This window comes from Salmo salar, chromosome 11 (genome assembly GCF_965601325.2).
Source record: "Salmo salar chromosome 11, fSalSal1, whole genome shotgun sequence".
Taxonomy (NCBI): domain Eukaryota; kingdom Metazoa; phylum Chordata; class Actinopteri; order Salmoniformes; family Salmonidae; genus Salmo; species Salmo salar.
In genome coordinates this window covers 89,498,073-89,524,792 of record NC_138301.1, presented here as the reverse complement: position 1 = coordinate 89,524,792, position 26,720 = coordinate 89,498,073, and the positions used below count along the sequence as shown (strand labels likewise).

The 26,720-nt window shown below is 40.8% G+C and overlaps 1 protein-coding gene across 1 annotated transcript in view; it reads left to right on the top strand.

Annotated features, from left to right (window-relative positions):
- The window catches only part of LOC106563139 (tumor necrosis factor receptor superfamily member 10B), a 36,176-nt gene extending 12,714 nt beyond the window's left edge, over positions 1 to 23,462 (top strand). The window contains exons 2-10 of the mRNA XM_014128395.3: positions 6,933 to 7,104; positions 8,297 to 8,428; positions 12,136 to 12,247; positions 16,180 to 16,313; positions 17,553 to 17,642; positions 17,747 to 17,805; positions 18,129 to 18,425; positions 18,878 to 18,914; positions 20,387 to 23,462. Coding sequence (XP_013983870.1) covers positions 6,933 to 7,104; positions 8,297 to 8,428; positions 12,136 to 12,247; positions 16,180 to 16,313; positions 17,553 to 17,642; positions 17,747 to 17,805; positions 18,129 to 18,425; positions 18,878 to 18,914; positions 20,387 to 20,688 — 1,335 coding nt within the window. The 3' untranslated portion in view covers positions 20,689 to 23,462. The remainder of the gene's footprint in view (positions 1 to 6,932; positions 7,105 to 8,296; positions 8,429 to 12,135; positions 12,248 to 16,179; positions 16,314 to 17,552; positions 17,643 to 17,746; positions 17,806 to 18,128; positions 18,426 to 18,877; positions 18,915 to 20,386) is intronic.
- Positions 23,463 to 26,720: the final 3,258 nt, after the last annotated feature.

Genomic DNA, 26,720 nt, shown 5'->3' with positions numbered 1-26,720 from the left:
TATAAACTGCTGAGAGAAGAACAGGTTTGTCTGTGAGGATGGGATGGCTGCTGAATGGCGGAATCTAGTAATCCACAGGCCCAAGAATGCACTCAGACAGGAAATGATGTCACCGTTCAGCAGCCCTGTGTGTGTGTGTGTGTTCTTTCCAGTATAGACAGGCCACCTGGCTTTTGATTGGGCACATAACCATAGTTACCCTTCTAAGCAAGCCTGATTACTGTCTGTGGGATTCGCCATGGTTTCACTACTTCTTTTTATATGATGTGGTTCCAATGCATGGCTCAAGCTCTCCTCTCTCTTCCCTGGTTGTGTTTTTCTCCTTTTTTCCTTCTTTCCCTCTCACAAATTTCAGAAAATGAACACATACTTGCACACTGTCATTTTCCCCGCTTGCCTTCTTTTTCACACGGCCTCAGTCACACACTCAACTCTTTTACTCCCTGTTATAATCATCTCTCCCCCTCTCGCTTGTTCTCTGTTTGTGCCTGCAATCTTTCTCTCTCGCTCTCTCTCCCTTCTCTCTTTGGCTCTTCTCTCTCACAATAGCCCTATTCCCACTGCAAGATATGAAGGAGAGTCTGTGGAGTGGAGTGGTGAAAGAGATTCCCCCCACCACTCTGGGACCTGTGGTGCCACCTCTGAAATCATCATACATTGTTACAACATATCCTATTTGTATGATCTACATTTTACATGTGTTTGGTGGGGATGGGCTTCCATAGTTTTACGTGGCTCAGTGTAGCCGGCAGCTACTGTGGCAATTTCAGAATGTAACAGACTGTTACTGCAATTTCAGGTAAAACCTCAATAAAACAAGTGTCAAATGTTAGGAAAATGTCAACATTTCAGCTATTTCAAAAACATTGCTCTGCTGTGACCATTTATACTGTAGGGCTGTTGGCTCAACGAGACAATTCTGTTTGCAGTACCCTGCTCCAATGCAAACTCCAGAGGTAGTGACCGATGCCTAGCAAGTATGCAAGTTTACATTTGAGTAATATGTGCAGTTGACGGTATTTTTATGAAAAGTGTAGTAGGTGTGAAGAGGCTCAGTGTTTGGATAAAGCTAAATGGTGTGATTGTGAGTGCTCTGCCGGTCGTCAGCCCCTCCGCTCTGCCTCCCTGTGTCTGTGGAAAGTCTGACATGAGCAGATAGAACGGGGAGAGTAGGTGGGAGGGGGGAGAAGGAGAGAGCCATCAAGAGGCGTGATGGCTGCACAGCAGGGCTGCACCGGCCAGGAAACTCCCTGTGAACAACAAGACATGACCATCTTCCAGAGAACCAAGTGAGGAGCGACAGGAGCTTAGTCAGGAGTCAACTCTGTTGTCAACATCAGCCTGTCAGTCAGGAGTCAACCTCAGTCTAACAAGAAGCAACTCCAGTCTGTTAGTCAGAAGTCAACTCCAGTCTCTTAGTCAGAAGAAGAACCCTTGTTGGTCCCAGGTAGAACTGTTTTGGGTTCCATGTAGAACCCAGGGTTCTACATGGAACCAAAAAGGGTTGTCCTATGGGGACAGCCGAAGAACCCGCTTGGAACCCTTTTTTCTAAGAGTGTATGTTTCTCCAGCGTCTTCGTTTACCAGCTACTGCCCGTGCGCACACAGACTTATTCTGAAAACGGTAACTCTACCTTTTGAGGAAAGTCTACCTACTATTGGTACTATACATTTTTTTATAGTGCCCAAAATTGTATGTTTACATGCACACTGATAATTCAATATTAAACTGATTATGGCAGTAGGCCGAGTATGGAAATAGTCATGTCAACACCTTACATAGCTTATCTTCATCGGCATAAGGTCAAAATCAAAGTAAGCTCATGCCGATTAAAATTCCTGGTTTTCGAAACGATCGTTCAAATTATTAGGACATGTAAACAGTTTAAATGACGCTCCAGCGGTGTATTTGATCTGCACCTGTGCCACACCGGTAGCACAAGTCTCCCTGTTATGTGCGAGTGAAGTGAGTTTGGAAAAACTGAAAGAATGCATTTCAGAAATAGTTTTCACACAGAAACTTTATATGTCCGATCTCAGAATCAAATAGGCTTCACAAAAATAACATGGTCACTATGGTATAATGTTTATTTTGATTAGGCGATTTTCTGCGTTAACAAAAGTTTTTGATTTCAGACATGTCCATGTAAACAGCATTATTAGAGAAACCGTTCTTCTTAAAAAGCAGCTAAACATTTTAAACAAACTATTAGATTAATCTGACTATCCACAATAATCAACTTATTCTGTGCATGTATCTGTGCTCAGTGACTTCCATATATCTGTTATCTAATTTGACCATGGGAAAAATAAAAGAGCTATTGCGTAAAAATGATGGGTTCGATTAAACTGAGCCCTGTGTGCGAGGTATGGGGGTCGGAGGGTGGTTGGATAAGGTGGGGTACAAGAGAGCCAAAACCTATCAAAACTAGGCCGCTCTTTTACATAGGAAGGTTCGAGTTACGTCCGAGGCGGTTCGTGGTGGTGTCGTATGTCAGCCCAGTCAAAGAGCCCGGCTTTAAGAATGTGGGTCATTTGAAGTAGAGGAACTAAAGCGTGTTGTTCGGCCGTGAATAGGGCCTTCTCACAATGACACGATGAAAAGGTGTGTGAACAAACACCCGTGCCTGGGGGACACACTAAAGTCCTCTGCCGTATTCGTTTCTGTCCCTCCATCCATGCAAGCCCTGTTATTATCTAGCACATGAATGGATTACTGGGATGATGGGAATCAATCTGTTATAGGCAGCAACGTGCTAGCTTTAGCTATAAGATATCTTATCTCCTTACTAGGGAGGATCATGGTCGTCCAAGACAATAGGTTTAACCAAAATGACATTTTGAATAGGTTGAAATGGTTTGGATGAGCTTTGAACTCTCATAAGCGTCTGTTTGTCTATGTGTAAAAAAAATATTGGTGCAAGGAGAGGGATGGAAGCAACATTGTGACAAATGCAATCTGTTTTTAACTCCCTTCATGTCTTTAACCCTTGGATCTTCTCTGAACACCAGAACAGTGATGCCACCTGGCCATTCAACATTGCCAGAATCCTACTTCAACTGTACTGAATGACTCATGCACTCCACACCTTAATTTAAAACCAGTACATGGTGTAAACCTGTATACTAGGGCTGACCCCAATTCGTCGACTGCTTGACTGTTTGGTCGTTAGGCAGTTGATCGACCGAGATTATTTTAGTTGAGCAGTAACAAATATACAGTTGAAGTCGGAAGTTTACATACACTTAGGTTGGAGTCATTAAAACTTGTTTTTCAGCCACTCCACACATTTCTTGTTAACAAACTATAGTTTTGGCAAGTCGGTTAGGACATCTACTTTGTGCATGGCACAAGTCATTTTTCCAACAATTGTTTACAGACAGATTATTTCACTTATAATTCACTGTTTCACAATTCCAGTGGGTCAGAAGTTCACATACACTAAGTTGACTGTGCCTTTAAAGAGCTTTAGAGGCTTTAGAAGCTTCTGATAGGCTAATTGACATCATTTGAGTCAATTGGAGGTGTACCTGTGGATGTATTTCAAGGCCTACCTTCAAACTCAGTGCCTCTTTGCTTGACATCATGGGAAAATCAAAAGAAATCAGCCAATCAACCTCAGAGGAAAAAATTGTAGACCTCCACAAATCTGGTCCATCCTTGGGAGCAATTTCCAAACTCCTGAAGGTACCACGTTCATCTGTACAAACAATAGTACGCAAGTATAAAAATCATGGGACCACACAGCCATCATACCGCTCAGGAAGGAGACGCATTCTGTCTCCTAGAGATTAACGTACTTTGGTGCGAAAAGTGCAAATCAATCCCAGAACAACAGCAAAGGACTTTGTGAAGATGCTGGAGGAAACAGGTAGAAAAGTATCCATATCCACAGTAAAACGAGTCCTATATCGACATAACCTGAAAGGCCGCTCAGCAAGGAAGAAGCCACTGCTCCAAAACCGCCATAAAAAAGCCAGACTACGGTTTGCAACTGCACATGGGGACAAAGATCATACTTTTTGGAGAAATGTCCTCTGATGAAACAAAAATACAACTGTTTGGCCATAATGACCATCGTTATGTTTGGAGGAAGCCGAAGAACACCATCCCAACCGTGGAGCACTGGTGCGGCAGCATCATGTTGTGGGGATGCTTTGCTGCAGGAGGGACTGGTGCACTTCACAAAATAGATGGCATCATGAGGGAGAAAAATTATGTGGATATATTGAAGCAACATCTCAAGACATCAGTCAGGAAGTTAAAGCTTGGTCGCAAATGGGTCTTCCAGATGGACAATGACCCCAAGCATACTTCCAAAGTTGTGGCAAAATGGCTTAAGGACAACAAAGTCAAGGTTTTGGAGTGGCCATCACAAAGCCCTGACCTCAATCCCATAGAAAATGTGTGGGCAGAACTGAAAACGCATGTGTGAGCAAGGAGGCCTACAAACCTGACTCAGTTACACCAGCTCTGTCAGGAGGAATGGGCCAAAATTCACCCAACTTATTGTGGGAAGCTTGTGGAAAGCTACCCAAAATGTTTGACCCAAGTTAAACAATTTAAAGGCAATGCTACCAAATACTAATTGAGTGTATGTAAACGTCTGACCCACTGGGAATGTGATGAAAGAAATAAAAAAAAAGCTAAAATAAATCATTCTCTCTATTGTTATTCTGACATTTCACATTCTTAAAATAAAGTGGTGTTCCTAACTGACCTGGGACAGGGAATTGTTACTAGGATTGAATGTCAGTAATTGTGAAAAACTGAGTTTAAATGTATTTGGCTAAGGTGTATGTAAACTTCCGACTTCAACTGTATATACACATTTGCGCTCATCTCAGTAAACTTATCCATTGCGGAGGCCTAGACTATAAGCCATTGTATGCTTGATTCGAAAATGTGGATCGGAGCCTCCATATGGAGGGTGTGACACAATTGTGGAGCCTCCAGAGGCATACAGAGGCCAAATCCAGCTCTGTACCGCATCGCCATGCGCTTCCCAAATTTTATCAACATTATTTTTAATCTACAATGTTTGTTATTTTGGATACGGTAATTTCTGTTAGTACATTCAGTATTATAATTCCAGTCTTCCCATTAACATTGTCGGAGATGACACGTTGTTTGCAGAGTGCACAACCTATGCTACACTTGTGAGAAACAAGTTTTGGTTTATGTCATTCCATTTATGAGTTTTGGCAATTTAGCCATTGTCTTTTATTTGGAGTACTCCTGTCAATGTTGAGTAAGGATGCGCATGCATAGAAGTAGACCTATAGGCTACCTGGCCTGTGAGCAAATGTAGGTATATAATTGTGCCCATTTGGGGATCTGATAGTATTTCTGATTGGCTTAACTCACCACCACTAATGACCTGTGGAGCTTCTCAAAGTAATGTTTTCTTCACCTCAAACAGCAAGCAAATAATATCTGTTTTTACATTCATTGCGGATTACAATATCTGCTCAATGTTTTTGAAAAATCTTTCCAGCTCTCTCCCTTTCGATAACAACTCGGCGTGAACGGGAAAAATGTCATGCCCCGATCCAGTGGAAACGTCATAAAATAGGCCTACCTTATTACTTCTTATCAGTGCTTGACTTGGACATAAATAGGTTCCGGTACTCATTTTGGGTGCTGGTGCTGTTAATATTTAGGTGCAGAAGCTCAAGCAGTGGAACATTTGACCTGCCGGTACTCAGCTCCAGTGAGCTCCTGCCTAAGTCTTATTCCTTGCACAAATAGCCTACAGCTGTGTCTGTCCCCAGGTCACTGGTTGGAAAACTCTGAGAGCCCAGAATATTTTATACAATGTTGCAAGTTCGCTAGGCAAGCTTTGGCTGGACACAAGTTAATGGTTGATACAATGTTTCAAGTTCGTTGCAGACAGGCCATGCGTAGCCAATGTGATTTATAGGATATTTATTTTTATCGGGATATTTTCTACCTGCAGGCAGCAATGTTTTTATTTGTTGACTTTATGTAGGCTATTTTTACATAGTTGGCAATGGCAATAGAAGTAACTTTTTCGGTTTGCATCATTTTCATTTAGATCTGGTTAGAATTTTGATTAACCACATGACAATGGTTTTGAGATATTCTAAATTAAATTAAACTGTTTCACGAAAATGTGCATTTGAAAACCATAACTGACACGCAGACCAGTAGAAATGGTAAGATATATTGGCATTCCACATGAGAAAGGTTGCCGACTCCTATTACCAGCAACTTCAGGAGAGTAATGACAGAATCTGCGAAAGCCAGCATGAGAGGGAGGAGAATAGTTGGGTCAGGTATCTAGATCTCTGGCCGTGTCTTGAGGCATTTGTCTTATTTCATCAAACCGTAGCTTAAAGCATTAGATAAGCTCAATGCATATAGTTGATTTGATTAAAACACATATATATGGAAAAATACACGTTTAAAAATGTAGACCAATCGATTGGTTGAAAGAACAGAAGACTTCGGTCGCCCAAGCTTTTCTGTTGTCAGGGACAGCCCTACTGTGTACATACACATGTTATGTTGTTCTGTCTCTATTTTCTAACTCCAGCCGGCTCTCCTAATTGGCTTTCCTGTGCAGATGTTCAGATCAGATAGTTCAAACAAGGTTTCTTACGAGAACATATACAGTCCTCTCTCCGCCCACTCTCTGAATGTGGGTGGGTGGGTGAGTGTGAACCTGGCAATGTGAACCCCTCCCTCCCTCCTGTTCTCTCTCTCTCTCTCTCTCTCTCCCTCTCTTTCTCTCTCTCTCTTGCTGCACTGACAATCACCTCTTTCCAGGCCATCATTGTAAATAAGAATGTGTTCTTAATTGACTTTCCTGGTTAACTAAAGGTTAAATAAATAAATACAATTCTCCCCTGTCTCCCCCCTCCATCTCTTATCCACCTCTTTCTCCCTCCATCCCTCTCTCGTCTAGGTGGTGGTGTTCCTGCTGTGCTCTTGGCTGGTGTGCTGTGGGGCAGAGCTGAATGGCGTGGTGGCGACCCAGTGGTCCGGCGATGACAGGAACTGGACGCTGCAACACAAAAACTGTGTGGAGAACCAGCAGTACCTCCACCAGGGCCTCTGCTGTCTCAACTGCCAGGCTGGTAAGGAGAACCCAGTCCCAAAACCTGATCTAGAACCCAAGCGAGAATGTTGGTCTTATACACTGCCAGGCTTTCAGTCAAGGCCAGACGAATCTGAGTTTCTAAAACCTGAGCCCAGAACTAGAACCACCCCTTATGAACAGAACCTATAACCCAATATAGAACCGGTCCTTATGATAAATTATAAGCAGGCATTCCAGAGAGAAGGTAACTCGGACTGGGTTTACAGCTTCTTTAACATGGTTCATATTAGAGTCTGTGCCTTAGTCAGAGTAATGCCAAATATGTGAGGATAGCAAAGCAGAACTCATGTCCAAGCAAGCAGCTGGGAACCCAACCCATGCTTTTTAACAAAACACAGTAGTAAACATTCAGGGAGTAGGGTTTGTTTTAAAAGTGGAAGTAGACCCATTAAAACCGAACCACTGCCTTACTGATGCCAGCGCTGTGGAATGAGCCAAGGACATTATAGCAGTACTAGCATCCTTGCTATTGCTAGGAAGCTATTGCTAACAAGCTATTACTATTGCTAGCATTAGCAAGCTAGCGAATACTTTTCTGATTAGATCACCTGTTTTGACCTTTTGGGTCAGTCAGATAAGAACAGGCAGACAGACAGATAGAGAAAGAAAGATACAGGCCTAGGCATAGAGATACACCCACAGTTGAAATACGTACTGTACACTAGTAAATTAGCTGCAATAAGATAGCATTTTGATAAGTCGCTAACTGCGCTGCCTCTATCTGTAGCTAGTTAGTCAGAAATGCCAATTACCTTTTCAAGCTTTTCCTCTGTACATTTCTCACGCTCCCTCGTACCCTCTTTCACTCTCCCTCTCTTTCTGGTGTGATAGTATCTTTTCTCTGAACACATGATAATAAGGTGCCTAAAGCATTGCATGCATGAACAGAGCACGAAAAATGATAATGTTACATTACAACCAAGAAAGTAGAAACAAAACCACTACTGTAGTATTAAGTTTACTTATGCCATGCCAGTTAGCAAACACACACACACTACCATCACAACACACACATACATAAGCATACCACCCTCTGTGTTATTCGAAGAAATGCTACAGGCTAAATGTGTCCTAAATTTGGTTAAAGGTTAAATAAAACAATTTAAAAGGCTATAACAGAGTATTTGTATTTGTGTACATTTTTTATTAATTGGTTTATTGGTCGACAGGTACATTCATGCTGAGGGCGTGCGACCGGGACATGGAGCAAGGGACGTGCATGCCCTGCGAACATGGTTTGTCCTACACAGAACACTCCAACGGGATGAACCGCTGCCTGCCCTGTACCCACTGTCGCATGGGTAATGGAGTCCTCTGACTTTTATTTGTAGTCCTGTAACTGTTGTTTGTTGTTTTACCTTTTACCTGCCATCTTTAGCTGTCCTTAAAGGATTGTGTTCCAACAAGTTTGTGTCGTTATAAGAAGAGACTCTCCATTTCACATGAAGTTAGCTATTTCTGGTCAATCAAGCAGAGTGACCCTCTCTTTTGTCTGTTGCCAATTCATAAACTATTAACCAAGGTAGACAACCATTCCGGAAGTCTTTTCATGGAGCATTGGGCAATCACAGTTTAACTTGATAGACTTTTGTTCCAGAGAGGGCAGAATAATACATTGTGGCTTTCTCCCTGTCTTAAAAGCTCCATGGTAATATGATCCAGTGGTATTACATGGCATATGTGGGTGGGTCTTTGTTGTTTTGTTTCACACACACTGAATGCAGATTGTTTGTTACCTGTCTCAGGAGAGTCATGTGTGTGGTTGCGTTACCTTGCACAGCAGTTGGATGTGGTTGTGTTGTATTGTCTCCCACACCATGTGTCTTTGTGCCAAATGAAAGGCCTGACCCAAAGAAAAGAGACTATGGAGACTACTGTTACAGGAGATTGACATGTTTTGTTCTTCCCCACTGGGCAAAAACTGGTTGAAGCAACGTTGTTTCCATGATATTTCAACCCCAAAAATCAATGTGATGGTGTGGAAAACTAATTGGATTTGCAAAAAGTAATCTACATAAGGGCATTTAGTAATTTTCTCACTCAACTTTTAACTTAAATCCAATGACGTGGAATTTGTTTGTTGATTTCATGTTGAATTCACGTTAGTTGAGAACTCAACCAGATGTAAATCAAAACTAGATGTGAACTAACGTCTGTGCCCAATGGCTAGTCACTGAGGTGTTGAGAAAGAACATTATTATATGAGTGCATCAGTGCATACACACTTCAGAGTCCACACTGTGTAAACAGACAAATCTTTGTCTTAAAACTCTCGCTAGAAAGCACAATTTGTTGTCACGCCCTGACCATAGAGAGCCTTTTATTCTCTATGTTAGTTAGGTCAGGGTGTGACTAGGGTGGGTTATCTAGGTTGTTTTATGTCTATGTTGGCCTGGTATGGTTCCCAATCAGAGGCAGCTGATTATCGTTGTCTCTGATTGGGGATCATATTTAGGCAGCCATTTCCCCACTGTGTTTTGTGGGATCTTGTTTTGAGTTAGTGCATGTAGCACCTCTGAAGTCACGGTTCGTTGTTTCTTTATTCGTTTTTTTTTCAAAGTTTCACTTAATAAAATATGTGGAACTTTAATCATGCTGCGCCTTGGTCCAGTTCCTACGACGATCGTGACAGTTGTGGTGTAAAAAATGAAGTTTCAGAAGGCTTTCATCAAATAGTCTCTCACGCCTTATACAGTGAGAGCATCTAAGAAAATACAGATTTAAATCAAAACTAAGAAAATGTATCCTCCAGCTACTATATCATCTTGTTAGTCTTTTTCTTTAGCCAGCTATATTACAAAGTTACTTTCTGCAGGATTACTTAAGAATTAATTTTCTTATCATTCACATGTTGTGAAATAGTTTTTTTATGGTTCTTGTTGGGTCATTGTTTTAAAAGATTTTATGAGCGCACTATGATCTTTTGAGTAACGCAGTCAATTTAGTGGCTATTTTGGATTTTTTGATTTTGCAAGGTAATTGCATAAGAATAACTTAGTGTATAACTTAGTGCATTAATAATATAGTGCCTTCGAAAAGTATTCAGGCCCCTTGACTTTTTCCACATTTTTTTCCCCATCAAATTACACACAATACCCCATAATGACAAAGCAAAAACAGGTTTGTATTAGTATTCAGACCCTTTACTCAGTACTTTGTTTTTAAATATATGTTTTTTAAATTGTTAGTTTTACCCCCTTTAACTACCAATTAGACACCTCGTGGTATCTAATTGGTAGTTAAAGTCTTGTCTCATCGCTGCAACTCCGGTACGGACCCGCGAGAGGCCGAGAGCCGTGCGTGCTCCGAAACACAACCCAACCAAGCCGCACTGCTTCTTGACCCAATGCCCACTTAACCCGTAAGCTGCACCAATGTGTCAGAGGAAACACCATGCACGTGGCAACTGTGTCAGCGTGCATGGCCAAACCCTCCCCTAACCCGGACGACGCTGGGCCAATTGTGCGCCCACCCCATGGGACTCCCGGTTGCGGCCAGCTGCCACAGAGCCTGGACTCGAACCCAGAATCTCTAGTGGCACAGCTAGCACTACGATGCAGTGCCTTAGAGCACTTTGCCACTCAGGAGGCCATTACTTTGTTGAAGCACCTTTGGCAGTGATTATGGCCTCGTGTTTTCTTGGGTATGATGCTACATGCTTGGCACACCTGTATTTGGGGAGTTTCTCCCATTCTTCTCTGCAGATTCTCAAGCTCTGTCAGGTGGGATGGGGAGCGTTGCTGCATAGCAATTTTCAAATCTTTTCAGAGCTGTTCGATCGGGGGTTCAAGTTGGGGCTCTGGCTGGGCCACTCAAGGACATTCAGAGACTTGTCCAAAAGCCACTCCTGCGTTGTCTTGGCTGTGTACTTAGGGTCATTGTCCTTATGGAAGATGAACCGTTGTCTCAGTCTGAGGTCCTGAGCGCTCTGGAGCAGGTTTTCATCAAGGATCTCTCTGTACTTTGCTCCATTCATCTTTGCCTCGATCCTGACTAGTCTCCCAGTCGCTGCAGCTCAAAAACATCCCGCAGCATGATGCTGCCACCACCATACTTCACCGTAGGGATGGTGCCAGGTTTCCTCCAGACTTGACGCTTGGCATTGGCATTCAGGCCAGAGAATCCTGTTTCTCATGGTCTGAGAGTCTTTAAGTGCATTTTTGCAAACTCCAAACGGGCTGTCGTGTGCCTTTTACTGAGGAGTGGCTTCCATCTGGCCACTCTACCATAAAGGCCTGAGTGCTGCAGAGATGGTTGTCCTTCTGTAAGGTTCTCTCATCTCCACAGAGGAACTCTAGAGCTCTGTCAGAGTGACCATCGGGTTCTTGGTCACCTCCCTGACCAAGGCCCTTCTCCCCCGATTGCTCAGTTTGGCCGGGCGGCCAGCTTTAGGAAGAGTCTTGGTGGTTCCAGACTTCTTCGATTTAAGAATGATGGAGGCCACTGTGTTCTTGGAGACATTCAATGCTAAAGAAATGTTTTGGTACCCTTCCCCAGATCTGTGCCTCGACACAATCCTGTCTCTGAGCTCTACGGACAATTCCTTCATCCTCATGGCTTGGTTTTTGCTCTGACGTGCACTGTCAACTGTGAGACCACAGGTGTGTGCCTTTCCAAATCATGCCCAATCAATTGAATTTACAACAGATGTACTCCAATCAAGTTGTAGAAACATCTCAAGGATGATCAGTAGAAACAGGATGAACCTGAGCTCAATTTCGAGTCTCATAGCAAAGGGTCTGAATACTTATGTAAATAAGGTATTTATTTGCAAAAATGTATAAAAACCTGTTTTTGCTTTTTAATTATGGGGTATTGTGTTTAGATTGCTGAGGATTTTTTATTTATTTAATCCATTTTAGAATAAGACTGTAACGTAACAAGATGTGGAAAAAGTCAAGGGGTCTGAATACTTTCCGAAGGCACTGTATACCAGCTGAAAATAAACTGCTATCTGTATTATTGAATGTCGAATATATTAGTACTCTCTCCCTCTCTCCCTTCACAGACCAGAGCCAGATAGTGCCCTGTACCAGTAAAGCAGACACCCAGTGCCAGTGTCAAGCGGGCACTTTCTGTGTGCCAGAGCAGGCCTGTGAGGTCTGCAAGAGATGTGTCAGGTGAGTGCCAGCTTTAACATTTACACCTAGGCCTCTAAATAAAAACACACACATAACATTTAGGACCACAAGAAATTGTACAAAACTGATTGAGATACAGGTTATATTGGGCCTATAAGAATTCCAGCTACTTTTGAAGCACGTTTTGCCCTAGAAGCGAATATGTAATTAATACGTCTGTAAACACATGTTTATTATAAAACTGTTGATACAAATACCTGTCATTGAAATTACAAAGTCATTTGTGGAATATTGTGAAAAAAGCACTATTTCCTATTGAGAATGTACTCTGTTTCTTTAAGATCGTCAAGCTAGTGAGTGAAGACATGCAAGAGATCTGTCAGAAGCTTTCCACTTTCCTTTCTTTCTGTGCCCCATAATGTTTGGATATACTGGTAAATTACCAGATTGTTAGCTACCTAGCTAATGAGGTATCATGACTGAACAAGGTGTAAACAAATGGTTAATGTTCCGCGAGTAGTTTTAGAACAGCTCATAACATGGTTTATGAATGTAATAACGTCCGCCAAAGCGTGATGGAAGGAAAAAAAACGTAGCGCTGGTAATATGGGTAGAACTTTTGAATGGTTTGGGCTAGAAACAAGACGTTTTTTCTCAGGCTGGGCAGCGAACCGTATTTTACTATATACTGAGTGTACAAAACATTAGGAACACGTTCCTACTATTGCGTTGCACCCCCTTTTGCTCTCAGAACAGCCTCATTCATCGGGGCATGGACTCTAATAGCTGTCAAAAGCGTTCCAAAGGGATGCTGCCTCCAATGCTTCCCACAGTTGTATCAAATTGGCTGGATGTCCTTTGGGTGGTGGATCATTCTTGATACACACAGGTAACTGTTGAGCGTGAAAAACCCAGCAGCGTTGCCGTTCTTGAGACACTCAAACTGGTGCACCTGGCACTTACTACCATACCCCGTTCAAAGACTTTTGTCTTGCCCATTCAACTTCTGAATGGCACACATACACAATCCATGTCTCAATTGTCTCGGCTTAAAAATCCTTCTTTAACCTGTCTTCTCCCCTTCATCTGCACTAATTGAAGTGGATTTAACAGGTGACATCAGTAAGGGATCATAGCTTTCACCCGGATTCACCTGGTCAGTCTATGTCACAGAAAGAGCAGTGTTTTGTACACTCGGTGTATTGCCCTTACGAAAAAAGATTGCTGTTAGAGTGCTGTATAACTGCAGTATGCTGTAAATACTGCGTCCAAAATAACACGTTTCTTGCAGTGTAACTGCAGATACAGTGCAGTATCACTTCAGTTTAGAGGTCGACCGATTATGATTTTTCAACGCCGATACCGATTATTGGAGGACCCCCCCTAACCCGCTACCGATTAATTGGCCGATTTTTGTATATATATATATATATTTGTAATAATGACAATTACAACAATACTGAATGAACAATGAATACTTTTATTTTAACTCAATATAATACATCAATAAAATCTATTTAGTCTCAAATAAATAATGAAACATGTTCAATTTGGTTTAAATAATGCAAAAACACAGTGTTCGAGAAGAAAGTAAAAGTGCAATATGTGCCAAGTAAAAAAGCTAACGTTTAAGTTCCTTGCTCAGAACATGACAACATATGAAAGCTGGTGGTTCCTTTAACATGAGTCTTCAATATTCCCAGTTAAGAAGTTTTACGTTGTAGTTATTATAGGAATTATAGGACTATTTCTTTCTATACCATTTGTATTTCATATACCTTTGACTATTGGATGTTCTTATAGGCACTATAGTATCGCCAGCCTAATCTCGGGAGTTTATAGGCTTGAAGTCATAAACAGTGCTGTGCTTCAAGCATTGCTAGAGCTGCTGACAAACGCAGGAAAGTGCTGTTTGAATGAATGCTTACGAGTCTGCTGCTGCCTACCACCGCTCAGTCAGACTGCTCTATCAAATATCAAATCATAGACTTAATTATAATATAATAAACACACGGAAATACGAGCCTTAGGTCATTAATATGGTCAAATCCGGAAAATCATTTTAAAAACAAAACATTTATTCTTTCAGTGAAATACGGAACCGTTCTGTATTTTATCGAACGGGTGGCAACCCTAAGTCTAAATATTGCTGTTACATTGCACAACACCTTCAATGTTATGTAAAATTCTGGCAAATTAATTACGGTCTTTGTTAGGAAGAAATGTTCTTCACACAGTTTGCAACGAGCCAGGCGGCCAAAACTGCTGCATTTACCCTGACACAATTTCCCTAGTTAATATTGCCTGCTAAAATGAATTTCTTGTAACTAAATATGCAGGTTTAAAATAATATACTTGTGTGTATTGATTTTAAGAAAGGCATTGATGTTTATGGTTAGGTACATTGGCGCAACGATTGTGCTTTTTCCGCGCTTAAATCATCACCCGTTTGGCGAAGTTGAAGTAGGCTGTGATTCGATGATAAATTAACAGGCACCACATTGATTATATGCAACACAGGACAAGCTAGTTAAACTAGTAATATCATCAACCATGTGTAGTTAACTAGTGATTATGTGAAGATTGATTGATTGTTTTTTATAAGATAAGTTTAATGCTAGCTAGCGACTTAGATTGGCCCCCTGCAGCCACAAGGTCCTTTTGATGCTGCACTCGCATAACAGGTGGTCAGCCTGCAACGCAGTATCCTTGTGGATTGCAATGTAATCGGCCGTAATCGGTGTCCAAAAATGCTAATTACCGATGAAAACTTGAAATCGGCCTTGCCGATTAATCGGTCGACTTCTACTTCAATTATTCTGCAATTACTGAATTCACAATACCACAGTCGACTGCAATTACTGCACATTTACTGCAGTTTCAAAACTGCTGTCTTTTTTTGTAAGGGTGATGTATGTATTTTGTTACTTTACATAACGGTATTTAAATGTCTGGTTTGTTTAATGTTATATAAATGTAATAACTGAGTGATGAAACTCGAAATAGTAATAGACTGCTAACAGTTGAGAACTGCTAATTATTTTACAAGTGCTTCGGGATTAGCACATGTATTTTTCTTTCTATGAATATTGCCTGTGAGGCAGCGCTGGCTCCAGAAGCACCCTAGAAATCAGTCCCTCGTGGCTAAAGTAAGAACTGCCATTGAATCCATTGAAAATACATGGTTATAGATGAGAATAATAAATAATAAAAAGGAAAAGTGACTTTTCACCAAATAGAGGCATACAAAGACAAAACAAATGTGTTACAGTGTGGGAATTATAACAAATGAATTAAGGAAATCCAGAAATGCAGAACGTTATTTGGGGTTGAAGTTCGATTGAACAGTATAACACAGAGAGAGAAAGCCCTATTAAAACCACTTACAATGTATTTGTTGTCCACCCTAGGATCATGCACTACTCGTTAAGTATATTTAGAACTTGTATTATTCAAAAACTGTCAAATACCATCATCCCGTAAAAAATGAGAAGAATATTGTGATATGATATTTTGGCCATATCGCCCAGACATATTTTCTCTGTAGTAATGGTGCAATCATGACGGTCACGAATCTGCTCTCGCTTTTTTCTCTAGGGCACTCGGAAATAGCGGTACAGCGAAGCGTAATCATTACAACAATTATTATGTGGTAGATTTTTTTCTATAAAAATATTTAGGAGCATATACGACCAAAATTGTCACAATTTAGAGCCCTGTTTACACCTCCAGACCCCAGTCCAGAGATCACACCATTAGGCATACTTAACAGTAGCCTGGTCCCAGATCTGTTTGTGCTGTATAGCCAACTTCTATGGTCATTGGCATGGCCATAGGAGTTGGCAAGACCACTCAAACAGATCTGAGATTAGCACTATGTCATATTTTAACCAATGCTCTATACTGAACTAACACTAGCCCCTTCAAAGAATAAAATACTAATTCCTCTATCTCTTTTCTTGTCTTCCCAGGTGTAAAGCGGGAGAGGAGGAGGTGAAGAAATGCACCCCCATCTCCAACACTGTGTGTAGGAAACGGGACGTCTCTACTACCCTCCACCCGATTGCCCTCCCCACCCCCGCCCCCATCTCTGCAGAGACCATAGGTAGGTCTACATAAGCAGTGGTTGAAAAAGGACTCAAACCTCATACTTGAGTTTGAAGTAAAGATACCTTAATAGAAAATTAAATACTAAAGTATTTGGTTTTAAATATACTTACATATCAAAAGTATAAGTATTAATAATAGCAAATTCCTTATGTTATGCAAACCAGACGGCACAATTTGTATTTTATCAAAAGTATAAGTATTAATAATAGCAAATTCCTTATGTTATGCAAACCAGACGGCACAATTTGTATTTTATTTCTTATTTACGGATAGCCAGGGGCACACTCCAACACTAAGAAATTAATTTACAAATGAAGCATTTGTGTTTAGTGAGTCCGCCAGATCAGAGGCAGTAGGGATGACCAGGTATGTTCTCTTGATAAGTGGATGAATTGGACCATACTTTTGGGTGTCAGGGAAAATGTATGCAGTAAAAAGTACATTATTTTCTTTAGGAAAATCTGCTTTATGGTCAAATGAGAGCACGCAATTCACGTCTTCCTCTCCACCTTCGCGTTATGTTACAGAGCCTAAAGTGATGTAAAAGTTGTCAAAAATATAAATAGTAAAGTAAGGTACAGATACCCCAAAAAACGACTTAAGTAGTACTTTAAAGTATTTTTACATCAGTATTTACACCACTGTACATAAGTCTTTATCTCTCTGTTTTATAGGCTCTGAATCATTTTTATTGAGGGCCAATCAAATAAAGAGAATGAACAGCATATAGTTGATGTCATATGCTCGTCAGTGGAGCGCAAATTCCTACTTTAGTAAAGTGTCTGAGACATGATTCTAAATCAGTGGTATTCAAACTCGGGGTTGCGACCACTAGTGGAGTCCTGGGGGAACTGCAGTGCGGTCGCCCCAAATATATTTGTATTATTTTATGTACACCAAATTAAGAGTACAGATTATTGTATGGGACAATATGCAAACATTTTTGAGAAAGATCATTTGAAAAATCCAATTATATTGAGTCAATGTATTTATTGGTTTCTTTTCATTTTGATAAGAGATAAAAATTCAATGAATTGAAAGTTATTTGTTGATTTAAAAATCTAAATATACAGATTTTAAAGTTGTGTCATTAGATTTGATGTGGGGTCGCAAGAAATTGTTTTGGGAAAAAATGGGGTCCCCAGAATTCTGGCGGAAAGAATGGTGTCCCTGCTGAAAATGTTTGAATACCAATGTTCTAAATGGTTGTTTCCTCATTTCCCCTTCCCAAAAGTTACGCCATTGGTCATTCTGCTCTTACTCTTCCTCGTCATCGTGATTGGTGTGTGGCTTTGGATCAAGAGGCCATGTACATTTCGGCCAGGTGAGTAACCAAAATAAATGTCTCTTGCCACTCCTGTGTATTGAAATACATATTGGCTCAAAACATTGTAGATTGGTTCTCTAATAGTTCTCTTTGTGTTTTAGTTTGTCTCTCAGGTTCAGACAGTCGCTGTGACTCCAGTGACATTGTGAAGATTGCCATTGTAAGTTTTCCCATCTCTATCCCTTTAGTTATGCTATTGGTGTTATGTTATATATCGTCAGTGTAGATCAATATATGTCTGTTGGATTGACATGAATCTCTGGTGGTGAAATGTTTTAATTCGTCTTCTCAGAGTGTCTCAGAGTGTACTTTGATCTGCTAAGTGAACTTCCAAGTGAACTTCCATGCTAAGTGAACTGCTAAGTGAACTTCCATGCTTCACACTCGCTCTCCATGCCGTCTCCTTATCTCTCTCTCTCTCTCTCTCTCTCTCTCTCTCTCTCTCTATTTATCTCTCCCTCTCTTTATTTATCTCTCCCTCAGGGTGAGAGTGGACCCACAGCAGAGGAGAGACAGAACAGCCAGAATGCTGGCCTGGAGGGGGAGGAGGTCCGTCCCGAGTCACGTCCCCTGCTGCAGGAGACCCAGGGCGGCCTGATCAAGGCCTCCCCTCCCCTGGGATTGGGGGAGGACGAGGACCGGGGCCTGGGCGACAGCCTGCCCAACACCACCAGCTCCTCCCAGACCAGCCTGTCGGCCCTGCCCACCGCCGGGGCAGCCTCGTCGGGCAGCTCCCCCCGACACAGCCCCTCCACCCAGAGACTGCAGCCCACAGCCAGGGTGAGTGAGGCAGGGGTGATGGTTGGGGGCTGTGGGGTAGGAGAGCTTGAGGGATATGGGGGCAGAGGAGGTTAGACGAGGACCAGAGCCAGAGAGGGGGGAAGGTAGGGGATACAGTGATAGCAGGAGGGGGGGACAGAGGGACAGGGACCCTGGGGCTAGGTTTGGCCTAGGACACAAAACCACACAAACCCTACGTGCACCAGATCATGTGAGCACAACTTCAGTTCTAGAGGGCAGAGACTGGAGTTGTGCATTTCTGCAACAGACACATGTCCTAAAAAGTGCAATAACATTATCAAAGTTTTCAGTATTTTAACCAAGGCAGACTTTCATAATACTAATACTGTTTTACATATTTATAAACGGATAACAGATTTGTCCCTGGTGGCCCCTGGTGGTCTGTAGAAGGGTTGTGGTTAACTCTTGTTTTTTATTCTGTCGTGTTTCAGGATGATCCTCTGCAGAAGAGACTGGTGTCCCTGATAGGTAAGAGACCCCACACAGAGCTGGAGGGTGGGCCGGGTCCTAGTAGGGAGGGGTTCCACACACGCACCATAAACAACACATTCATCCTGTCCTGACTGGGGTCTGGTTAGAAGAGAGAATTTTTACTGAACTGTCAGATAGAAATCTATTGGATAGAACAAATACTGTGTGATTGTCAGGTAAATAGGGTGTACTAGTTACATTTCTATATGCAAGGTTCGGAGCGTTTCACCTCACTGAATACACCCCCATATAGATGGAATACCGTTGAGTTAAAGTCAGGCCTCAGAAAATCAAAACAATCATGAATTTGATCCATTATTTAATTATGGATTTTATATGGGGTCCTTTCATCCTACGATTTTAATTTGATGAATAGAGACTCCTATAAGGTATTTAACTAGTAGAGTGTGTGCTACTGAACTATATTAGTATGTAGTCAATGTAGCTTGGCTTTGTTTGTTTCTCTCCCTGAAGTAAATTCTGTGTGTCTAGCGCTTATTTACTAACGGCTCCACGTTTAAACCTCGTTACCTTGTATTCAGTGGTTGATTGCTTTATGAGTTAACTCTCCGGCACTATAAGGTTAGCAACAATTTACAATTTGGACCCTAACAAGGAGCTCTATTGTAAGGCTGAGAAAATGGACAAAATGTGATAGGGGAAGCACACTGCCTGAACAGACCCCTACAGATTTATTTTTTTAAATCGTTTTATTTCGTTTTTTATTTAACCTTTATTTAACTAGGCAAGTTTGTAAATAAGAATTAGTTCTTAACTATGACAGCCTACACTGGCCAAACCCGGACAACGCTGGGCCAATTGTGCGCCGCCCTATGGGACTCCCAATCACAGCTGGTTATGATACAGCCTGGATTTGAACAAGTGTGTCTGTAGTGACGCCTCTAGCGCTAAGATGCGGTGTCTTAGACCACTGTGCCACTCAGGACCCCAATACACAAATGTACAGATATAAAAAGACAATAGACAACTTAACATTCCACAAACATAGACCCAAAACTAGACATGACATTGGCTGGGACCAAACTTCAACATAAAGACAAACATAAAGACAAAACCACCAATTTAGATGTACATACATTTCAACAAACATTAATGACCTCCACAGATTCTGAAATAGATAGTAGTTGATGCGGAGCACTATTAAATCAGTGCAGGACTGTACATGTTTATCTATAGAAAGCTCTCTTATTGTTTTTGCTGCTTACCTTTTTTAAAATGTATTATTTAAAGTGCAATAATCATTAAAAGGAAATATCATAATAAAGAGTTATGTTTTCTAAGATAATGGGTGGGAGTTTTTTTCCTGATCATGTGACTGGTTCAGGAAAAAAGTTTGAACCTTAGTTAGTGTCTATAACTAGAGCCCATATTTTCTTGGTGGTCAGGAGGAGAAACTCCCCTATTTTTGATATCAGCAACAATGAACCATTTCTCCTTTCTCTCCTCAGGGGATGAGACGTCCCTGAAGAAGAGCTTTGACCTCTTCGATGAGTGCCTGGACGTGCGGATCCACAACAAGTTTTTTCGCTACATCGGCGTCCATGACAACCACATCAAGATGGCGGAGAGTGCCCCCCCTGGCGACAAGGTGTATGACCTGCTGAAAAACTGGATGCAGAAGGAGGGCCTGAAGGCGGACATCAACGCCCTGCTCCAGGCCCTTCTCAGTCTGGACCAGAGGCGCTCCGCTGAGAGCATTGCCTTCGCTGCCATCCAGAAGGGCTACTACAAACACGCAGACACGCCCTGACACCCCCAGCCCACTGGGGGGCGCTGCCTCAGAGACATGCGTGGATTGAGGTTAAATAAAAAACATTGATGAAAGACAACGTCAACTCTTATCGGCCTAATTGGCCTGATGTGTTCTGCCTATATGCCTGTGCTTCTAAAACAACACCAATGGAGGAGTTGGAGAGAAACAATGTTGTCTTTCGAATATCTGCCAATATGGTCTGGTGTATTTGGCCTAAAGGCCAGTGCTTTCTAAAACAAAACATTTGAAGATGGACCTTGTTTTCTTTTGAAGATAGCATTATCGGCCTGGTGTGTCCGGTCTTCATGGTGTTCTAAAACAAAACAAAAACATAAAATGGTGGAAGAGTTGGATGTTGTTGATGGATGTTGATGTTGTTTTCCAGTGGGTGGGTCTGGAGCTCAGCTTTGACCTCCATGATTTTCGCCCCACCCCTTCTCTCTGAGCGACTGACATGGCTTATAGGCCAATATAGGCCAATACCGAACCCTGGGACAGGGACATACACTGGTTTGTAGGAGTGGCATTAGCTTGCGCGTTCCTATGCCCAGGCGTTGCTGACACCTGCCTGATATTACAATGGCTGGATAGGTATTTTAAGTATCAGCTAATCACAACATATGTTATACCAATCTGTCAGTCGATGACACAGTTGATGGCGTGGCACGCAACCATTGGCTGATGCATGTAACGTCTGAGCAAGGGAACGCAACCACTATGTCACTGATACTGCGTCTACTTGATGCACTGGCATCTGGCACGTGTAGGGTTTAGAGCTACAGGTAACAAATGCCCATATTAGGCAGAAGGTTATATGTTTAAAGTACAGGTAGAGATAGGCCATTTAAGCATAATGCTGTTAAAAATTACAGTAAAATATGGACCATATTGTACTATGTTAGTTTAAAATGCAGGTTGGTATGAGTCATGACCATATTAGAAGTATTTTAGCCACATTTAGATATGGTCCATTTTAATATTTGTGTGTAAATATGTGTTATACGGTAGTCCGTTACTGTTACTGTTTTGTTGTTTGAAGTTTCAGAATTTGTTTATGATTTAAAACGTGCCATAGGCTCATTTAAAGTGTATAAGTGCAGGTAAGGGTGAGGATGTTTTTTTTTTTAAATGCATAAGTGACTAAACTGAATGTTTTATAGACTGCGTTGTTAGTTATTTTGTTTTTCAGTGTTGATGCGTTCTCACACAACACTTGTTAGAAGGAGTTTCCGTAACTATTTCTTTTGTTAGTCAAATGTTTCTCAAACATTTCCCACAAACACTCAGAGCCCTCAAGGTTTCATAGCTGTTTTATTTATTGACATATTTATTTTAAACGGATGATAATTACGTTTCATTATTTATTCAATTACCAACACAGCAACCCTGTAAAACTGAATAGGGCCGTAATGTGTTGCTACGTTATAATGACTACATTTATCTAGAGGGCAACATGACTGAGATCAAGTAGACAGGAGTGGCTGACCTGCATTTGGGGTTAATCCTGTCCTGCTCGATGACGCTGCACTGATCAAACACTATGTTCAGTCAGTGCACATACTGTCAAAGATGTTCATAGTTACAGTATACATGCCATTTCTGCACATAGAGTTTCTTATTCAATCAAGGTGGTCATCATAAGGTCACTTTTGTGTTGGGGTTCTTGTAATTATGCTTAACTCAACATTTGTGAACTATTGAAAACCATTTTTCTCTCTGCCTGATTCACACTGTACTTTTCACATTGTCCAGTATAGCTCTGCTCGGTTTGGCTCAGTAGTGTGAAAAGGGTAGTAATGTATTGATAAAAAGTTGGACTCCTTTATACATGTCAACAAAGACATGAATATACAGGTACGCAAATCACGTTGTTTCTCATTGTCTGGCTCTGTCAAGAAGATGAAGGAAAGCTTTTCTGGATATTTAAGTCCAAGTTCTTTTTTATTTTTTGAAAAGTCCAAGTTTATTTCCTGTAGCGTCCTTTGTACATACATTACCAAGAGTGGTTTTATGTGCTTCACATTATATATATATATATATATAAATATATATATAAATATATATATATATATATATATATATATATATATATATATATATATATATATATATATATAGAGAGAGAGAGAGAGAGAGAGTTTTATTAACAAAAAAGAAAAGCCTTAAAGCTGAAGGAACCGAATGAAGTGTGAAGTAAAATACGTAGAATAGACTAAGCGAGGCCTTAAGTGGTTAATTGTTAGACCTAAGTACTAGTATATGGTTACTAAGTATGAGCACATTAAACTTGGTTTAGCCCCTTTTTCCCTCTAGTCTAGTGGCTACACTTATGTAAAAGAAGAATTCTATTTTATAGCTGACAGATTTGAAGCTACAGTGCTGGCACTGCCATCTATTGACGGACAATGAAAAAACAGCCTGCATCAATTTCTATGGACCTTTTTTTTCTAACTCTACATAATGCTTTTCTACAAACTTTTTTTAACACACCTCTTCCATTATAATATTACCTTTGAGACTGCTTTTGGCTCTTTTTTATGAACTTTTAGGAGTTAGGATTATACATTGGTGTTCAAATCATGTTTGTGCTGTGGCGGTCTCACCTCACTTCTGTTTATTTAGTTGCATAGCTCAAAAACTTTTTTCTTATTTAAGTCATTTTCTCCCTTAGACAATTGTTTGCTAGTGGCTGGATTTCAGATAAGAATGTGTCAAAGCCATTGTGTTTGTTCAATGTCAATTTGAAATAAACATTTTGTACAAATATCCCATCTTTGCCTTTTGTACTGAATCTTGTATTAAAGGGATAGTTTACCCAAATTATAAAATGACTCATTGGTTTCCTTACCCTATAAGGTATAACAGCAATTCATGCTTTGGTTTAGTTTCCCTGGCAATATTTCCGCATGCTAACAATTTTAGCATTTGTGGCACAAATCCCATTCAAGTCATGGGACTGATATTAGCATTTTTTGTTGTTGCATCATGTCCAAATAATCTAAAAGTATCTAAAATGTATTGTGAAGCTCCACAAAGTCACTTATACAGGAGATAATTTGAACACGATGTGCAGAAAATGTTAATATAACTTCAATGGGATTTGTGCCACAATTGCTAAAACATTAGCATGTGGAGACAGTGCCAGGGAAGCTAAACCAAGGCATGGATTGCTGTCATACCTTGTCCATAGACTGCTTACAGGGTAAGGAAACCAATATGTCATTTTGTAATTTGCATATTTTGTATTTCAAAACTGTATAACTTGAATAATTAATTCCAAATTATTTTAATACTGCACTCAGTGGTTTTGTATATTATACAACAATGTGTGAAAGAATGGCATATTATTAAGTATTTAAGAATATTGTTATACACAGAGAATTGATTAACTATTTGTTTCTTCAGCTATTGTGTACTAGCTGGCTGCACAATGTCCTGGACCAGAGCTAGTGTGCCGAAGAGTGTATTGAGATGTTGGGCAGATAAGATTGTCCCTTGACTAATATTTGTGTGTGTGTGTGTGCAGCCCCTCCCCCCAAAAAGCAAATACCTTACTGTTGTACTTCAAGACTTGGTCAGTCAATCCGGAAAATTTCAAGAACTTTGAAAGTTTCTTCAAGTGCAGTCGCAAAAACCAGCCCAAATAAATGCTTCACAGAGTTCAAGTAACGTACCCATCTCAACTGTTTTTTTTTATTTAACTAGGCAAGTCAGTTAAGAACAAATTCTTATTTACAATGATGGCCTACCCAAGACAACACTGGGCCAATTGCACACCATCTTGTGGGACTACCAATCACAGCCAGATGTGATACAGCCCAGATTTGACCCAGGGACTGTATTTGCACCTCTTGCACTGAGAAGCTGTGCCTTAGACCTCTGCACCACTCAGGAGCCTGTTCAGCAGAGACTGCATGAATCAGGCCTTCATGGTTGAATTTCTGCAAAGAAACCACTACCAAAGGACACCAATAAGAAGAAGAGACTTGCTTGGGCCAAGAAACACGAGCAATGGACATTAGACCAGTAGACATCTCTCCTTTGGTCTGATGAGTCCAAATTGGAGATTTTTGGATCCAACCACCGTGTCTTTGTGAGACGCAGAGTAGGTGAGCGGATGATCTCTGCATGTGTCGTTCCCACCGTGAAGCATTAAGGAGGAGGTGTGATGGTGTGGGGGTGTCTTTGCGAGACGCTGAGTACTCGTCCGGTGTTTATATAGGGCCACTCAGTGTTAATTTAACACTTTTGTTAGTGTTCATATTGAAACACTTGGAGTGTTATTAAAATATAACACTTCAGATGTTGTTCAAATGACCCATGGGAGTGTTTTTTCAACACCCTCAGTATTAAGCATCAACACCTTTCAGTGTTCAGGATCAACTTTAAAGAATGCATCCTGTAGCTGAATTGATACCAGCAAGTGCTCAATATTCACACTAGAAAATAACATTTTTGGTCTGGTTCTCTCCCACTCATAAATCAAGCCTGCAAGTTGTAAGTGACTTAAACAGGAGCAATAAAAGATTCCTTACAAGAGTAGTAACTCTGCTTTGCTTCATTTATTTAGGCCAAAGTGAAACAGTATATCACAGGCACATTAAAATGAAAACGGTGCATCACAGGCACATTAAAATGAAAACGGTGCAACACAGGCACATTAAAATAAAATCAGTGCATCACAGGCGCATCAGAATGAAAACAGTGCATCACATATAGTACATGTATCGAGGCGTTCATCACAGTGAAAACAATGCATCACAGCTGCGTTAAAATGAAAACAGTGCATCACATATAGTACATGTATCGAGGCGCTTATCACAGTGAAAACAATGCATCATAGCCGCGTTAAAATGAAAACAGTGCATCACAGGCGCCTCAGTACATGTACTATATGAGAACAAGAGTATTTGCAGAGTTGCTATTTAACACAAGTGGAAGTTCTCCTAAGACTAGGTATGCAATTTTCTTGACAAAGTTGCCAATAATCTGACTACTGCTCTATCATGTCAAACAAAGGAACAACATAAAGGCTCTCATCAGCACCATAAGCACTTTGAAGGACAAACGGCTTATAACATTTCAGATCATGAACTTTGATAACACCTTTGTCATCAACACCATCAAACACAGTGAATGCATGGTGATGTTCACTGAAATTATCCGTATGCAACTTGTCCAGCAATAGGTATACAATATTGTCAACCACAATGATCTCATGCTCCATCTTACTGCAAACTAGCAGTCCCTCTCTGTACTCCGTGCCATCCATCTTAACCCAGCTGGTAGAGTAAATGGCTTTCTGCATAGTGAACTGAAGTGATGCTGACAACTCATCATCACCAGTAAAATCACTCAGGGAAAATGCTTTCATTGGTCCATATTCAGTATGTCGCAATGGTGATGTCTCCCAGTGATGGTCTATAGCAAATTGGTGTTTTTTGGCAAGGAACTTAGTAATGTTCTTGAAGTTTGAGGGTGTTCTTAAAGACTTTGTGCTTTGCCTCAAACCTCATGATCCACATATTTAATGAAGAACCGATTTCTCTTATGCATGCTGGGTAATGTATCATAAAGTGATGTTTGGGTAACACGTTTTTATGTAAGTACAACTGTTTAAAAAGTGGGTGATGTTCAATTATCAAATTATTTAGATTCACAGTCATGCCCTGGCTAAGAACAGAGGAAAAAAACAATGATTATTTGCAGTAGGATGAGCAGCAAATTCCAGTTCTCATTTCCTGGTGGAACAACATCACCCAAAATCAAGGGAACATTTCTCACAAGATAGAGTTTGAATAGAATTAAGTGCAAGGCTATTTCCACTGTTCTCTAGGTTGACTTTAGTTGGACGGTTTTTGCGCTCCAAATACCCATAGTCAAACGAGTAGATTCTAGAGAGAAGCGCACGTTTCAAAATAACATTTTCAGAGACATATTCAAAAATGTTAACTCAAACTGAGCCACCCCTTCAAGAATGTCATGCATTATGTAAACAGAAGAATTATTACAAACATGGAAGTGCTGCA